The sequence below is a fragment of the Chiloscyllium punctatum genome, chromosome 8 (assembly GCF_047496795.1).
Source record: "Chiloscyllium punctatum isolate Juve2018m chromosome 8, sChiPun1.3, whole genome shotgun sequence".
Taxonomy (NCBI): domain Eukaryota; kingdom Metazoa; phylum Chordata; class Chondrichthyes; order Orectolobiformes; family Hemiscylliidae; genus Chiloscyllium; species Chiloscyllium punctatum.
This window is the reverse complement of record NC_092746.1, coordinates 39,001,685-39,019,609: the sequence shown is the minus strand read 5'-3', so window position 1 is coordinate 39,019,609 and position 17,925 is coordinate 39,001,685. Positions and strand designations below refer to the sequence as shown.

Sequence of the window (17,925 nt, the reverse complement as noted above, 5' to 3'; positions counted from 1 at the left end):
GAACCACCTTTCTTGGTCATCAAATTCTGGAATGGAACTGGAGCACGGAGCTTCCAGTTCAGAGACAGGGGCACAACCCATTTTCCCATAAGACCTCCTAGAAATATTCTTACCATCCAAAAATACTAAGAAGCCATTGAAGGCAAGTATGTCCAAGTTCAGTGCAATTAGTGGAATGTATTTCCCCTTTGGAAAGCAATGAAAATGTTTTTAGAATACTCTGTCTCAAAAGCATGGATTTGGAGATAAGATTGAGAATAGAAGTGCATTGTTGCATTTCTAGACTGAAATTAGGAGTACTCTACCTCAGACTCTCACAGATTGTTTACAGTACAGCAGTAGTTGCAGTTTCAAAGCCTTTGTACAACTTTTGGGCACATGCCTGAGAAATGATAATCATGTTCCTTGCAAAGTAAATTTATTTTATAGCTTCAAATGGTTTGCGACCTTTGAGCTGAGCTCTTCTTAACAGCAGTCATTGCAGCTTCAGACAAACTTTGCATACTCGCAGAAAGTTGTTTATTAATGTAGGAAGTGAATGCAGCTATATGTATAAAGGTTTAAGCAATGCGTTAATCATTATCACATTCAAAACTACATTACTGGAAGATACACTAAATTATGACAGTCTCAGGACTTAACCTTTGAAACTTAAGCACAATTATTAACTCCATATCTGATGTCTCAGTTGTGAAGTTCACAGCCATGTTATGCACTTGTCTTGTGATAAACAACAAAGCTAAGTAACAGCCTCTAATATTCTCAGGTCAAAGGGAACCACCTCATCATCCAGCTCTGACTTATTCTCTGCAAATAAAAACTGGTTTATTGTATCAAGGTTACTCTGAAAAAAACCCATTAAAACTGCCCAAATTCTAAAAGAATATGTTCTGTCATTTTGACACATCTCATCACACATTCCTTACCATATGCAGTGCAATATTGCATGCTTAGCTCAAAGATTAGGTAAATAGGATTTTGATTTCTGGATTTCCTTTTTCATTGCCATTACAAGGATTTGCATAACTTGACACATCAGAGTCAACAACTGCATCATTGACCTCAAAGCATTACACCACTACCCGCATGCATTGAATTAAGCAATTTATTTTCTCATAATATGACTATCACACAACGATGTTACAACACTAAACAGATGTTATTCAGCCCAAACAAAAAAAGCCATTTCTTGAAAGTTAATTCAAAATGAAAATGAATAGGATTATATTTGATGAAACACATGAAATACATTTTCTGAGACAGGAACACTAATTTTAAAGATATATGCACATTTCATTTTCCAACATACACAGAATAAGTCAATGACTCAAAGCTAAAATTTAATTGCTGTTGACCCAATTTTATTTGTAATGTTTATATGCAGACACAAACTTATATTCTCTTAAATTTGGGAAGATTAGCTCTTTCTCCAAGATTCCTGATATAGATTTATAGATCTCCACTGGCAATGCTTATAATTGGTCAGAGGAGGTGCTGTGTGAGAATGATAGCAGCATTATGCATTGTTAGAATTAACTCCTTCAGTCTCAAAAGTAACATTTGTGTTCCTCAAATTGAATGACTTTCAGGCCTAGACATTAGTCACAGTCTGCTGAAAAACATGGCAGTGGTGTGCAGAATAGTATCATCATCCAAATCCCTTGAAAATCAGAAGTCCCAATACCCATCAGTTTTGGGCATTATTTACACTATTTGGGATGAGTTGCTTGTGCCTTTTGCTAATTGTGATGTTGATTTTTGCCTTCAGTCAGGTATATTACCTGATGTGACAATGCTAATTTTATCACTCATAAAAGAAAAAATTAAGTGATTAACAAATTTGACATGTTTCTTCCAGATCATTAATATGTGCACAGGCATTGAAGTGCCTGGCCTAGTAGTAAGTGACAAGGAGCTACAAGGATCAGCACACTTTTGATATTTTTATGCTTCAGTGACCTGTGATAAGATGGAATCTGAAATATTTATATCATCAGTTCACATGTTATGATGTAGTGAAGATACCATGAGCGTATCTTTTAAAGGTATACTCATCATGAGATATGCAACATTCAATTGTTCCCAGAGATAAAAATGTCTCCGACAGATGTGCTGTGCATAGGCACAAGTTGTTGATTCAATAATTGTATAAACAGGCAAAATAGATTTTACAAGTTTAATATTTCAAATTTTGACTAATCTTTGGAGATTTGATAACTTATCTATTGCTTCAAAGTTGTGCTACAGAAATAACGGAAGACACTTAAAAGAATTGACTCTACATTTCATATAGAAAGAAAGATTTGCATTTAAATAGCCCTTTTCATTGTATCCCAAAATGCATTGCTGCCAGTTAAATACATTTGAAACTCAGTCAAGGTTAAGATGTAGGAAATGCAGCAATCAATTTGTGGACAACAAGGTGGTCGTAATCAGATTTTCTTTTCGTCACGCTTTTTGAGAGATTAGTACAAATTATGAAGAAATCCCAAACTTTTCTTCAGAATAGATGCATGGGATTTTTATGTCCACCTGAGAAGGCAGACACAGTTGCAGTTTCAAATTCCAGCTGAATAGTGGTATATCTGGTAATGTAATACCACAGGTGGTATTTAATGGAGGTCTCATCTAGGGGATGCTGAGCTAATGAAAGTCCTACATTGTCTCTTGGAGAAAGCCCACCACCTCAAGTGGTGTCAAGAAGAGGCACAGCAACAGTGCTAAGGAGGTGGTGTAGTGGCTGCTGATGGTTCTGGGATCAGTGCTGAATCCCACGCTAACAGGTAAGTGACAACAGGACAATAAGACAAGGTTGAGGAGGGGTTTGATCGAAAGTTGCAACTCCTCCTTGGCCCCTTCCTGTTATTGGAGCTCCTTGATCAGTTGCTGGATGTCTGACATTGAGTGCCCCACCACCTCTTGCAACTGAAAGCAACCTGCTAACATTTTCTACTTGTGCTTGCTGCCTGTTGACAAACCCATCTGATGTTGCGTTAAAATCATAATGGAGATAGGACAGGTCCTTATTAAACAGTTACGGTTCTGAATTGGCAATTGATTGAGTGAAGTTTGGAATGCCAGATTTGAGAGTAGAGTTCTTGTGACACAATGTTAGTGTCCCTACCTTTGTCAGCCAGAGGCTTTGGTTCAAGTCCTAGCTGCGCTGGAGTACCAAATCAGAGCAGTTTGATTCAAAAATATTATCTAAATCTTGGAAGTGACACAGTGCTCACCTGCTACCTTCCTGCCTGAATTAATTCACTCACTGTCACCCAACTGACCCGAGGGAGGGAGTTCAGTGCTATGCCACATTATTGTAGTGTCAGCTTGGATTTCGTGCTCAGACTTTGAGGTTTGAACCCACAAGTTTCTGACTCAGAAATGTTAGTGAACCACAACTCACGCCAAACGTTAATGCACGTGATTGTTAAGTGGAAATTCCACTTCTGAGCACAGTGTGGTCATGCTAGGGCTCTATGCATATTTGGAGTCATTATATTGCTGCTGCACAGTGTCTTCACATCTGAAAAATTAAGAGCCTACTTCTCAATTAACTGTGTGTTGAATGAATGAAATTCAAACTGATACTTGCACTTGACTGTGTTTTCTTTAGAAACTAAACATCAGTTAATTTTGTAGGCAATGAAATGTCGTGCCAGTCTGTTACTTTTCCTGGCACTGCTGTTCAAGGTTGGAATACTTTAAATAATGCTGCAGTCTCTGAGTTTAAACCATGGGGCTGATTGTACCAAAAAGACTGAGTTACATACCCAACCTGATTGATGTCCATAAAAGTCCATAGAAAGGGAGCTGGAACGGAATTTACTGAATGACTGATCTGCAAGGTTCACTTTACTGCCAGTTTGTGGAAGTTAAAATTAGTCCATGATATTCTAAAACTTCATTTTTATGAAGTAGGAACAAATTTAGCAATTTTAAAACAAGGTAGCTTATATTAGAGACCATGATAACAAAAGAAGCTTTCATAGTGGCCTCATTGGATGTGGATTGTGGTTTTGACACACGTCAGAGACATTTTGTGCATGTTTTTATTTCTGTGCTGTGAGGAAGTAAAACGCAGCTGCCTATGAATAGCTGTGTTTGTGATAAATAACCACAATGTTTTGCAGTTATCACATGGTCCATTTAAGAGGGTTAGTGTATTTTTGTGATATAATCTGTATTACTTAGTTTTGTGCAGCAGCTATTTTCTCCACAACTGAATGTTAATCGTATGCGTTTTTGGATCATGCATCCAATAGTGTCACCAATCCGGCAGTAGAAAATATAAAAAGATGGCTGCATCTCAGTACTTTGAGCTGTGAAAGTCCAGGCCAAAGAGTCTGCAACAAGACATAGATGGGTTAAGTGAGTGAGTAAAAAATTGGCAGATGCAGCATGATGATAATGTGAAGTTCCTGTGGAAGAAATAATAGAAAGGCGGGGTCATTATTTGAATGCAGAGCGACTGCAGAAACCTGTTGCACAGAGATTTGAGTGTCCCAGTACATGATTCTCAAAAAGCTTTCATGCAGGTATAGGAAGTGATTGGGAAAGCAAATGGAATGTTAGACTTTATTGCAAAGAGAACAGAAAGTAAAAGTATTGACATATTGACACCTATAGAGTGTTCAAGTTTTGTGTCAGTCGTTTGAACCTTATTTCAATTGCTTGATTAAATTACTCTGTTATCATTTCCTCTATTATCTATTCCAAATGTTTTAGCTTACCAATTTTATTAGAGTAATAAAGATCAAAGAGTAACATTAATTTATAGATTAAACCATCAATTTGCCTTGCAATAAACTGAATGTAACTCACGGTAAGTTACTAAATGATGTATTTTCAACAGTTCTGCAGCTCCATGCTGAATTCAATAGCTGTAGTCATTAAGTTAGACCCTTCTCACCTATTTATAAAGTTCCTACAATCACCTTTGCAACTTTTTGCAATGTATTTGCTTTTTCCTCACTCTGATGTTTGTTTGGTATCATCCTTTGCTTCTTCTTATCCTTCTAACTGAAATTAAAGTGCTTTTTTTAGATTTAAAATTTTACTTTTGGAAAAATTGCTTTGTATTCAGCTGGAGAGACAAATATGTAATCACTTCATCCTCTTCAGGTTGTATAGTTTGAACCTGTAACTTGCCTATTATGTTGGAATGAAGTTGCATTTTGGGAACTTCCTGACACCTGTGAAATACTATTTAGTGTTGATAATAATTATAGCAATAATATATTAGTTTCCCTTGATGTCACTGCCAGCATTGCTTAAGGAAGAAACAGATGAAAGAATATTCACTCATTAGCGGACATATCATAGAAGAACAGAGACTCTTTACATTGTGAAAGATCATTTAACTAACAGAGCCAATGGAACATGCTTCATCTTGTGCAGAAACACTGCAGAAGCTGCATACATTTGAAATCATCAAGTTCCTAATTAAGACTTTATCATTTCTGTATTCTTGCCCCAGATTTAATCCTTTTGTTCAGCAGCTTTAAGGCAAGTTAAAGGTTCACAATTATTCTATTCCTCCTAAAATATTAACATATGATATTCATTACACCAGCTGGTAGCTTAAAGATCTTAAAAAAAATGTTCTTCGAAATTGCTATGTCAGAAATGACCTCTTAACTTCGAAAATAGTCTTTTTGATTCTTCATATGTGACCTAAATAAATAAAGTTAAGAACATGGGTATAATACTGAAGTATTTATTTGCAGTAGCAAATTTGTAACTTTCCTCTTCTTGATATATGCATTAAATTGGTAAACCATTAAAGCTATCGGATCCACCAGTCTCCTGGATTTGATATCCTGCACTGAAGCGTGTAAAAAGAAGTAGAACCAAATTGATTGTCATGTTTTAAAACTCTCTGGATTCTGAAAATATCCAAGCAGATTGGAAAATTGCAATTGTAGCATGCATATTCAAAACCAGATGGAGAATTGGTTAGATAACTGAAGGTGAAAAGCCACAACAGCTTATTTTTTGGTGAGCAAATTATACCCAGTACCACCAGGATCAGTGCTGGAGCTGTAACTAATTCCAATCTATATTAATGATTTGGATAAACTTACTGAGATTATGATAACAAAATTTGCTGATAACATAAAAATAAGTTGAAAATCAAGTTGCGATGTGGATGCAAAGTGGTGAACTTGCAGGTCAGGAGAGCAGAATTAGAGTGCATCCCATCTTTATAAAACTGACCTGAGAGAGACTACTTCAGAATTTTCAGTGCATGGTGGCTTGGTTTTCTGGAAGTCAGGCCTGGTGACCCTGGAATGAGTACAGAGTCTGCAGAGGCAACCTAAGAAGAAGACCTGTCTCAGTAGTCCAGAACAGTATTGATGTTTAATTGAAAAATAGAATGAAATATAAACTGCCCTTACCGCTCTTCATCCCCACCCTCTCCTCATGCCCCATTCATGCCAACCCATAAAATTCCGTCATTTCCCATACCCTTATGTACTCTCTCATCCTATTCACCCCATGACACCTCATAACACCAATGTCAAAATTATTTTGCAACTCGGTCCATGTCTCTTTTTTGCCTTTATGCTAACCCAGGCCTCCACATATCACCGCTTAGCTTATACCTACCATTACAATTCAAATCTCAGAATAATGCTGAAATGAAATAATGTGAAGTTCTGTGTTTATTGGAGACGTGATTTTTACCACTAATAGAAAAGGTCACCTACATTAAACTTTCTTCAACTTAATAATCTATTATAGTTGTAAATATTTAATTCAAGTCCATAATATTTTATAAAACAAATATTGGAATTCATGGAATTCATAGAACCCGAACACCTTCTTCCATGTCCGTTACCTACCCCACACCCTAGGCCTTGTCATAACCTGGGCTGCTTTCAGCACACCAACCCATTTTCACCTGTTTACGGTTCTCGCCAACAGTTTTCTTTCTTCCTGACATATTATCATCCATCTCTTTGTCTCCCTAACTATCACTTTCCATCTCTCTCTCTCTCTCTCTGGGTTCTATTATCGATCATCCATTCACCCCCTTCTCCCCCTTTCTTCAGGATATTTGCCACTTTTTCCTAGCTACTATCAGTTCTGTAGAAGGGTCACTGGGTGCAAAACGTTAATTCTGCTTTCGCTCCAGATACTGCCAGACCAGCTGAATTTCTCCAGCAATTTTCATTTTTGATGTTGGGATTCGTGACCCCAATTCAATGTATCTAGTCGCATTTTGAGTTGTGAAAATCTTAGTCAAAGAGTCTGCAACAAGACGTAGAGAAGTGACATGAGTGGGTAAACCTTTGGCAGATTAGATTAGATTTCATATAGTGTGGAAACGGGCCCTTCGGCCCAACAAGTCCACACTGACCCTCTGAAGAGTAACCGACCCAGACCCATTTCCCTCTGACTAATGCACCTAACACTGTGGACAATTTAGCACAGCCAATTCACCTGACTTTCACAACTTTGGACTGTGGGTGGAAACCAGAACACCCAGAGGAAACCCACACAGAGAACTTGCAAACTCCACACAGACAGTCGCCCGAGGCTGGAATTGAACCTGGGTCCCTGGCGCTGTGAGGCAGCATACTAACCACTGAGCCACTGTGCCACCCTCAAAGGGTGGGGTGAGTGTGAGGCAAGTGTGAGATTGTCTATTTTAGAAGGAAGAATAGGAAACCAGGTTATTATTTAAATAGAGAGAGATTATAATACTCTGTTGAACAAAGAAATTTGAGTGTCCCAGTTTATGAATCAGAAAAATGCTATTATTCAGGTCTAGCAAGTGATTGGGAAAGCGAATGGAGTGTTAGCCTTTATTGCAAAGAGAATGAAAAGAGAAAGTCGTACCCATTACAATGTTAGTGGCTGATTAGAATCTCAGAGAAAGCTCACTCAGCTGAGTCTCAAGATGAAGAGATTGTCATAGCAGGAAGGGTTGAGCAGGTTAGACCTGTACTAACTGAGGTTACCATTTAAGGTTTTTGGAGACCTGACAGGGTGGATGCAGGGAGGATGTTTCTTCTTGCAGGGAAAGCTAGAACTACAGGAGCACAGTTTCAAAATAAGGGGTCTTCTATTTAAGATGGAGATGAAATGGATTTCTTTCCTCTTACAGGATTGTTAAGCTTTGAAATTCTCTTCCCCAGTGGAGGCATGCTGTCCTGAGTTGGATCCATTTTTGAGCAATGGGAAAGTCAAGGATTGTGGGAACTGGCAATAAAATGGAATTAAGGCCATAATGGGGTCAGCCATGATCTTATTGAATGGTGGTGCATGGCTGGAGGGACTAACGACCAACCCCTCTTTGTATTTCTTAAAATATTTCAATAGTTTAAATTCTAGTATTTTAATAATAAAAATGATTCTTCCAGACTCTTTAGTTTGCAATGAGTAAAAAAAATTACAAAACATTTTAGAAACAATGGCAGTTTACCTTGGCCCTGAGTAAATGTTGTAAAGTAGGAAGTATGACAGTTACAATGTCTTGCAAATAACATGACAATAATGAGATTATTTACTTCTGTTTGTGATGTTGACTAGAGGATAAATATCAGTCAGGACAATGGGGAAACCTTTGCTGCTCTTCCTCAAATTGTACAATGGGACCTTTTACTTCTGCCTTAGTAACTAGCTGCATGAGAGACCTCAAATACTCTGCTGAGGAAGTTCTGACGTCTCTTTTTTGCAGAGTTGGTGGAACTATTCTGTACTGTTATGAAGGAGCTGACAGGAGAGTGAGTCAGAAGGGAAACTTTGGAATGGGTTGTGTGGTAAATAGTTGCAGATCCCCTTATCCTGCAGCATGACATAGACATAGAAACAGGTGCCTCTGAAGAAAGAAGACAAATGCAGATAAAAGACAATCAGCTGAATGTCTTTTATTTTCCAGCTGGAGATTTTTTGACCTGAGGTCTCTTGACAGTGCTTCTCTTACCAGCACTTCAGCCAGGACAGTCCCTGTAATGTCTATACTTTATCTAGGAAGTGTTTACAGAACTGTATCACCTCCTTAAACTGGACCTGCAGGCATTGAGCAGGGTGAGGATGCCATTACCAATGTCCATCACACGCTACCTAAGGATGTTCCGGGCTACAACTGTTGACGCTGCCATCATGTCTCAGTTTGTGACCATCATTGCATCCAGTAGAGTACAAAGACCTGTTATGTTTTGTGAGGGGTTTCATAGTCTTGTAACTAAGAAGGGAAGAGCAAGAGGAGTGGGCATGTCACTTCGCCAATATAATGGCCTTCCCAAGTCATTGGCTGTAAACACATGGCTGTAGAAATGGGTAAATGTAACACAACCTTAAAGAGTTCCATTCAATGAAATACATTGGTGATAGTCCAACAGGTTTAATTGGAAGCACTTGTTTTCAGAGTGCTGCTCCTTCTTCAGGTGGTTGTGAAAGCTAGTGCTTCGAATTAAACCTGTTGGACTATAACCTGGTGTTGTGTGATTTTTAGCTTTGTACACCCCAGTCCAACACCGGCACTTCCAAATCATGACTACATTGGTGATATTTTTCTCCTGCTTGTCAGCTATTCCTGTTTTATTTGAACCAGAGGTGGCCACTCAGCAATAAAGGCTGCCTGCTGCAAACGTGGCTAATGGTTCCTCTGGATGGATCACTCAGAGGCAGCCTTCTTAGTACCTTGTGATTTATGTTGTCCACTGTATCTTCCACACCCTCCCAGTAAGATTATATACTGGGAGATCTTACAGTTATTTACATTAGCATTGTATTTACAGTTTAAATACACAGCAGGTTTCTGTGAACTGTGTATAATATGATGTTGGGCACCTTATGCTTCACAACTCAATTTATCCAGAGGCGATTCAGAGTAAATTTTTACTTTCTGCAGGATTGCACTTCACTGTAATTCACAAGAAATGAGTAATTACAGAAGAGGCATCAGAGGTTAGGTTTGATAGCAACAACAAACAAGAACACAATGCTTTTATCATCACATACTCATTGACTATATTACAAACAGCTTACCAACTTTGTGCTGTCCACTCATTTCAGTGTTTTCAATTTACTGCTAGGTATGTTAGATGTTGTAAGAGGCTTGCTGCACTTCATGCCTGAACTTCTTAAAGCTGACCCACATCTTTGAAAGGTGAGGGGCATTGCAGCTAGAGCAGTTGTTTTCAGGAACTGAATCTGGCCTTGGAAACAAGGAAGTTCAGTAACATATGGGTGGGATAAAGCTCTCAATTTTGGAAACTACAGATTTTGGGACATTGTACAGAAAGCTTTTGGTGAAGGTGAAATACAGAGAAATGTCCTGTGCCTGGAGAGGGCCAGGAGGCTTTCCACACACATGTTCGGAAGTGAATGAGAAAAAAATAAATATTGCTGTTAGAATCAATGTCAAGGGTCAAGTGCTGACAAACTGATTGCAGTATTGGAAGATGTTTAGTGACCCCACATCAGTAGTCAAGATCACGGAATACATCTTCAAATACCAAAATGCTATGAATTACTATAAACCTAAGACATTGTTACACAACATCCTCCAATCACTCCCTTACCCACTCTCTCTACTAATGAAGACTTATGCTCTCATGCGCCAGGGAGGAGAAAGTGAAGGATTCGAAAGTTCCTGATGAAAGCCTCATGCCCGAAACATTGATTCTCCTGCTCCTCGCATGTTGCCTGACCTGCTGTGTTTTTTCAGCATCAGAGTCTCGACACTGCTGTCATGCGTCACTTCATTTTACTTGTACATTTAGAACCACTGCAAGCCTCACAGCTATAGTTCAAGCTGGCATTCACTGTCAAACACCTGGTCACATAGTTCCCAATTGTTGCAGTGAAAGACAGTGCATCATTGGAGAACTCTTAAACATGTACTTCACCAGGGCTGGGATTTAAGCCCAATTTGGTAGTTGCAACACCAGTCAGATCTGAAGGATATTTGAATTTATTACACAGGGGATGGACTCCCATTGATCCAGGTAATCATTGACTACCCAAATGAGGTAAGTAAATGGCTTTGAATGTTCATTAATTAGAAAAGATTTAAGTCATTTAATATTCAAATAATATGTCACCATCAGAAGGTTATTATGCAAAATACCTGCCATGGTGCCTTCTTCGACACCAAACTTATCTCCGACAGGCCTTCATACCTCGAGGCAGAATCAGTGGATGACCTGTTGGAGGTAAGGGACATCCTCTAAGGAAGTGGCAAATTAAATATGTGAGGCACTCAACTGTTAAAATGCAGACAAGGTACAATTGGAGCCACAGAAGAATGAGGTCATTCTTTGAATAAATTAATCAGCTTGCTGAAGATGTCCTTTGTTTGCCTGGACATATCTGATGATATCCTTCAGTTTTTAACCAGCAAGACTTTACTCCTGCCCCTAATTTGGATATTAATGTATTCAGAGGGAACAAGGAAGGGCAGTTGAGGCTGTAATGAAATCAACCATATTTCAAATGGTAAAGTAAGGTCAAAGGGCTTATACAGAAAATGTCTAATCATTCATGGTTAACTAAAGGGGTTAGGGAAAACAATAAATGTAAAGAAAAAAAGCTTACAACTTCACAAATATGAGTGGAAAGTCAGATAATTGGTCAAAATATAAAGAACATCAGAAAAAAAAATGACTGAAAGGTTAATCAGGAGGGAGAATTTAGTCCATGAGAGGAAGCATAACTAGGAATGTGAAACCATATTTTAAGAATTTCTATAGATATTTGTAAAAGATAAGATTAAGTCAAGTGAGTATTGTTCCTTTGGAGAATGAGTGGTTGGTTAATAGTAGAGTATAAAGAAATAATGGATCAAATGAACAAATATTTTGATTCTGTCTTCACTATGGAAAAACAAACAAACATTCAATTAATACAACTAATAGCTGTCTGTAACAGGAGATAGAAGAGAGAGAGGAACTTGGTGAACTTACAACCATGAGGCAAGTGCAACTAAGCAAACTGAAGGACCTGTGGATTGACAAGACTGTGTCTAGACAGATTTCATCATGGGATCTTATAAGAAGTTGCTAATGATGTATAAGTGTGTTATTAGTGTTAAAACTTCCAAGGTTCAGAAAAGCTTTCATTGGATTGCCACACAATGATGTGTGTGTGAGAAATAGGCTATATGAAGAGGAGAGAAGGGCAGCATTTGTAGATGAATGTGTGGCAATAATATGAGATGGAACAAGATGGGGGTGAATATAAGTTTTGGCTGTACAGATGGGGATGGGAGAAATAGCAGTGGAGAAAGGAATGAGTGAAGCTGCAATGTTTGTTAGTTTGAGGAGTGTTATATGGAAGACTGGTAGGAAGATTAGGTTGCAGGGATTGGTTCATTTTAATGACTTCCTAGTTGTGCAAGTTTCCCTCAGTACTGTGTTAATATTATAGGGTTAAGTCATGGGACTGGGCCTTGAAGCCGTGACCTTCTCTAAAAAAAACTAGTCAGAAAGAAAAATGATGCCCCCAACTTCTTGAAATACTAGAGAGAAAAGTGTTGCTGTTAAATTACACAAAATCCATTGAACTTTGCTGTTTGTGTTTTTGTTTAGTCGGTTCCCTTGTGTTGGATAAATATGTTTCAGAGTTTCCACAACATGCTGCCTGTTTGTGTTGGAGGTATAGAAAAAAAACATAAATGAGAAACTCTTTGAACCAAGAATAGCTTGGTAAATAGTGATAACTGTGGCACTAATTCACCATGTTAATGTAATATGATGTGCAGCAACAGCCAATATTAGAGAAGATGGGTTGATTCTCCTGTATTATTCCCATGTTTTGGATGCTACATTGGCACTTTTCCCTCTAGTGCTGCTCCTTTGGGTACCAAATCATGCTGTACAGAGCCCACCACTTTGTCTAGATGTAACTGTAGACTTGTATGTTCCTACTTGTGCTGCTGCAACAGGAGATGGTCATCATAATGCCATAATCATGGTTCAGGAATTGAACCCACATTGTTGGCATTACCCTGCATTCAAACCAGCTGACCAGCCAACTGAGCTAACCAAACTCCTGTCCTAGTGTAATACTTTAAGAGTACAAATGAAAGAGAAATAACTGTCAAGATTAAGTATTCATGTTTTTGTTTGCTTTCCTTGTGAGTGCAAACTAATTGTAGAAATCATTTTGTAAATGTACTAACCCATGCAGTTTATTCATATAAACACACTCTTGTAAAATTTCATCTTAATATCTCTATTTCATTCTGTCATATGAATCTCATAGAATAATATTGTCTTAATGATGGCGCTGACTTATATTTTTTTAGATCTCTAACTTATCCTTTGGCCCATTGTCATAATGTGACTCATAGGTATGAATAATTGTACATAATCCTACAGATTTGATAGATAAGGAAACTGTGTGCACAACTTTGTCAAACAGGCTGTGTATCAGCTTATAAATCCTCCCAATAAATGCCAAAGGCAAGCAGCAAGAGTGGGAATGAATCCTGGTCAGCCAGGTGATGGAAAGAAATTGGAGACTCTATCCCCATCTGTAGCTCGAACCTACAATATGTTTCTCCAAGTCAAATGTATGTGACTGCATAAATTCAAATAACCGGGAGCTTGCATGAATACTTGTCACCTGAATTACCTGCTGAGTGCAGCAAACTGGATGGAAATTTCAATAGTTTGAACAATTCTGACAGCAAGTACAGCATTTATTGAACTAAATGAGCAGACAGCGATAGCAAATATTGACCTAATACCTTTACGATCTGCTCAACAGGTGATTTATCAGTGGTGTGGCTCCAACTGCAATAAATACGAGCGTATAAAAGCTGCCCAGGTTGCTGCCAATATTCGGGACAATGAAACGAATGGAAGAGCACAACTTACTGTGGTTGATGAAGGTCAGGAACCACCCGATATCATTGAGGTAAGGGCTTTATTGCTGCTCAAATAAATTGGCTTATTAGCTAAGTAACTATACAATGTATGCTGGGCGCTGTCATTGGAATCCAAATACCTACATGCTTCATCTCAGGGTGGCAACTACAGGTTTGGCAACATGTTTCAATCATGAACACTTGCTGTTAACTTTGTGGAATCTGAACACATGAGGGAATAGCCTACCAACCTAGTCACTGGATAGTTGGAGATTGGATATACCTCCTTTTATGTCCCAATGCAGTGATTCTGTGTAAATTGCCTGGAAAGTTTAACTTATGACGCTCAATCCCATGATTAAACTTATTGTCCAGGACAGTCCAGAAATGTCTCCAATTTTGATTTAAAGACACACACTTCCCAGGGTTCCTACTTACAAACCTTGGTAGTTACCTAGAAAATGTTAGACTGATTAAAATCGACTGTGGTTCCTATGTTCTCCAAGACAACTGCATCTATCCCCATTACTGACCCTGCTCCCACTGATCCTCTAACAATTTCTCAACCCTCCACCAACCCTGCTGACTCGAGATTCTAACCCAAATGGACTCTCACTACTCTACCCACCCTCACCCATTCAACCGGTCACTCTGTCCAGCTGGTGTGTTGCCAGCCTTCAATCCAGCGATCCTTGTCAGCTAGCACCCTACTCCTTCCCATTTGCCGAGAGGTGTGAGGGAGAAGCGAAGGACTTCTGGAAAGTCACATATTTGGTTGCGTTACCTGAAACACTACTCAGGTAGTGTCTCCCACCCATCCTCCTCCTCTAACCAAAAAAAAGGTTCTGTGCGCCAGATTGGTAAGGTAACGAGTTTATTTTTTATTCCTTATTTTTCAACAGTCTCTTTGGGAATTTAGAATAGTGGGAATGGAGATTAAGGCAGTTGAATGTTCCTCCTGAAGAATGTGGGAGGTAAGGGTCACCACTTGTATCCCTGCTGACTACATCTGCGGGAAGTGCACCCAACTCCAGCTCCTCGAAAACCATTTTCGGGAACTGGAGCTGGAGCTGGATGAACTTCGGATCATTCGCGAGGCAGAGGGGGTTATCGAGAGGAGTTACAGCGAAGTAGTCACTCCTAATGTACAAGAAAAAGGCAGATGGGTTACAGTCAGGGACGGAATGGGAACTGGCAGACAGTGCAGGGATCCCCTGTGGCCATTTCCCTCAACAATAAGTATACCGTTTTGGATACTGTTGGGGGGGGGGAGGAGGAACTTACCAGGAGAAAGTAGTGGGGCACAGGGCTCTGGCACAGAGTCTGTCCCTGCTGCTCAGAAGGGAAGGGGGAAGAGGGCAGAGGAGTAGTCATGGGGGACTCCATAGTTAGGGGGACAGATAGGAGGTTCTGTGGGGACGAGAGAGACTCACGATTGGTGGGTTGCCTCCCAGATGCCGGGGTTTGTGGTGTGTCTGATCATGTTTTTGGGATCTTTAAGGGGGAGGGGGAGCAGCCCAAGTCGTGGTCCACATAGGCATCAAAGACATAGGTATGAAGAGAGATGGGGATTTAAGACAGAAATTCAGGGAGCTAGGATGGAAGCTTAGAGCTAGGACGAACAGAGTAGTTGTCTCTGGTTTGTTGCCCGTGCCATGTGCTAGTGAGGCGAGGAATAGGGAGAGAGGAGTTGAACACATGGCTACAGGAATGGTGCAGAAAGGAGGGTTTTGGATTCTTGGATAATTGGGGCTCTTTCTGGGGTAGGTGTGACCTCTACAAGCAGGATGGTCTTCATCTGAACCAGAAGGGTACCAATATCCTGCGGGAGGTGGGGGGTGGGGGGGGGGGGGGGGAGATTCGCTAAGGCTATTGGGGTGGGTTTAAACTAATCCAGCAGGGGGATAGGAACCAAAATTGTAGTTCGAGTATAGAAAAGGTTGAGAGTAGGGAGTTCCAAAATCAAGTTTCAGGGATGCAAGATGACACCGGCAAGCAAGAAGTTGGTTTGAAGTGTGTCTACTTCAATGCCACCTTAAAAGGTGGGTGAACTTGCAGCATGGATTGGTACCTGGGACTTCGATGTTGTGGCCATTTCAGAGACATGGATAGAGCAGGATCAGGAATGGTTGTTGCAGGTTTCAGGATTTAGATGCTTCAGTAAGAACAGAGAAGATGGTAAAAGAGGGGGAGGTGTGGCATTGTTGGTCAAGGACAGTATTACAGTTGCAGAAAGAATGTTTGGGGACTCATCAACTGAGGTAGTATGGGCTGAGGATAGAAACAGGAAAGGAGAGGTCACCCTGTTGGGAGTTTTCTAAAGGCCTCCGAATAGTTCCAGAGATATAGAGGAAAGGATAGCAAAGATAATTCTGGATAGGAGCAAGAGTAACAGGGTAGTTGCTATTGGGGGACTTTAACTTTACAAATATAGACTAGGAATACTATAGTACGAGTACTATAGATGGGTCTGTTTTTGTCCAGTGTGTGCAGGAGGGCTTCCTGACACAGTATGTAGACAGGCCAACAAGGGGCAAAGCCACATTAGATTTGGTACTGGGTAATGAGCCTGGCCAGGTGTTAGACTTGGAAGTCGGTGAGCACTTTGGTGATAGCAATCACAATTCTGTTATGTTTACTTTAGTGATAGAAAGGGATAGGTGTATACCACTGGGCAAGGAAGGTATTTGATACACTTGCCTTTATTGGTCAGCGGGTTGAGTATAGGATTGGGATGTCATGCTGCGGCTGTATAGGATATTGATGAGGCCACTTTTGAAAGACTGCATTCAATTCTGGTCTCCCTCCTCTAAGAAAGCTGATGTTAAAGTTGAAAGGGTTCAGAAAAGATTTACAAGGATATTGCAAGGCTTGAAGAATTTGAGCTTTAGGGAGAGATTCAATAGGCTGGGGCTATTTTCCCTGGAGCATTGGATGCTGAAGCTTGACGTTAAAGAGGTTTATAAACTCAAGAGGAGCTTGGATAGGATGAATAGACAAGGGGTCTTTTTCCCAGGGTAAGGGAGTCCAAAACTGGAGAGCCTATCTTTGGAGGTGAGAGAGGCAAGATTTAAAAGGCACCCAAGGGGCAACCTTGTCATACAGAGGGTGATGCGTATATGGAATGAGCTACCAGAGGAAGTGGTGGAGGCTGGTACAATTACAACATTCTAAAGTCATCTGGATGGGTACATGCATCAGAAAGGTTTACAGGGTTATGGAGCAAATGCTGGCAAATGGGACTAGATTAATTAAGGATATCTGGTTGGCATGGACATATTGGACCAAAGGTCATTTTTCTGTGCTGTATAACTCTATGACTCTATAAACCTGCTCCATCACTAGAGTTGCATTTTTCCATTTGTGCATGTACATAGTGTTTCTGCCATTTGCAATAGTGAGAGAGAGAGAGAGAGAGAGATAGATGCATTCATCAGAAAAACACTAAATGACCTGAGTAACCTTGCCTTGTCAATTTACAGTTTTAAAAAATGTCTTACGCTTTTGTGGCCTTCACCCATGGACACAAGCAATTTTATTGACTCAAATTAGATACCTCATCCTTAGCATTTTAAACTGCACAACAGAAAATGCTCAAAAAAATCAACTACCATTTGTAGATATAACTTAACATTTCAACTTTGGATTTGTCATCAGAACTACACCCAAAAATAACAAATTGCTTGTCAACTTAAAATACTATCTCCCAAAGCATGCCCAGAGCTTCACCTTAGTTGACATTAGATATTAATGGCCCCTTGCATATGCTCTCCTCAGCCATTTGGTGAGGCTGGAAAGAGTTGCTTACCACACAAAGCAGCTGTTAAAGGGTTTGGTTTTGTTAGTTTTCATTTATAACTTGTTTTCATGCTTTATTTTGATAAAGAAAAGGAATATTTCTCTGGAAATGAAATTAAGCAAATGTCAACATAAAAATCATTAGCAGGTGAACTGTCCTTGAAGGATTTTGAAGAGTTAATTGGAACAGAAGGGTTTATTAAAGATAAGCAGATTGAAAGAACTCTTGAGGTGCAAACTGACACTCTTCCTTTGGTCATGAGGTGGCCTTTCACTGCTGTTTCTTCACTCCAATATTTGTA

At 39.7% G+C, this 17,925-nt stretch overlaps 1 protein-coding gene across 1 annotated transcript in view; it reads left to right on the top strand.

The window, feature by feature from the left end:
* scin (scinderin) overlaps positions 1-17,925 on the top strand; it is a 110,311-nt gene that overhangs the window by 21,807 nt on the left and 70,579 nt on the right. The window contains exon 4 of the mRNA XM_072575393.1: positions 13,726-13,875. Within this exon, the coding sequence (XP_072431494.1) occupies positions 13,726-13,875 (150 nt within the window). The remainder of the gene's footprint in view (positions 1-13,725; positions 13,876-17,925) is intronic.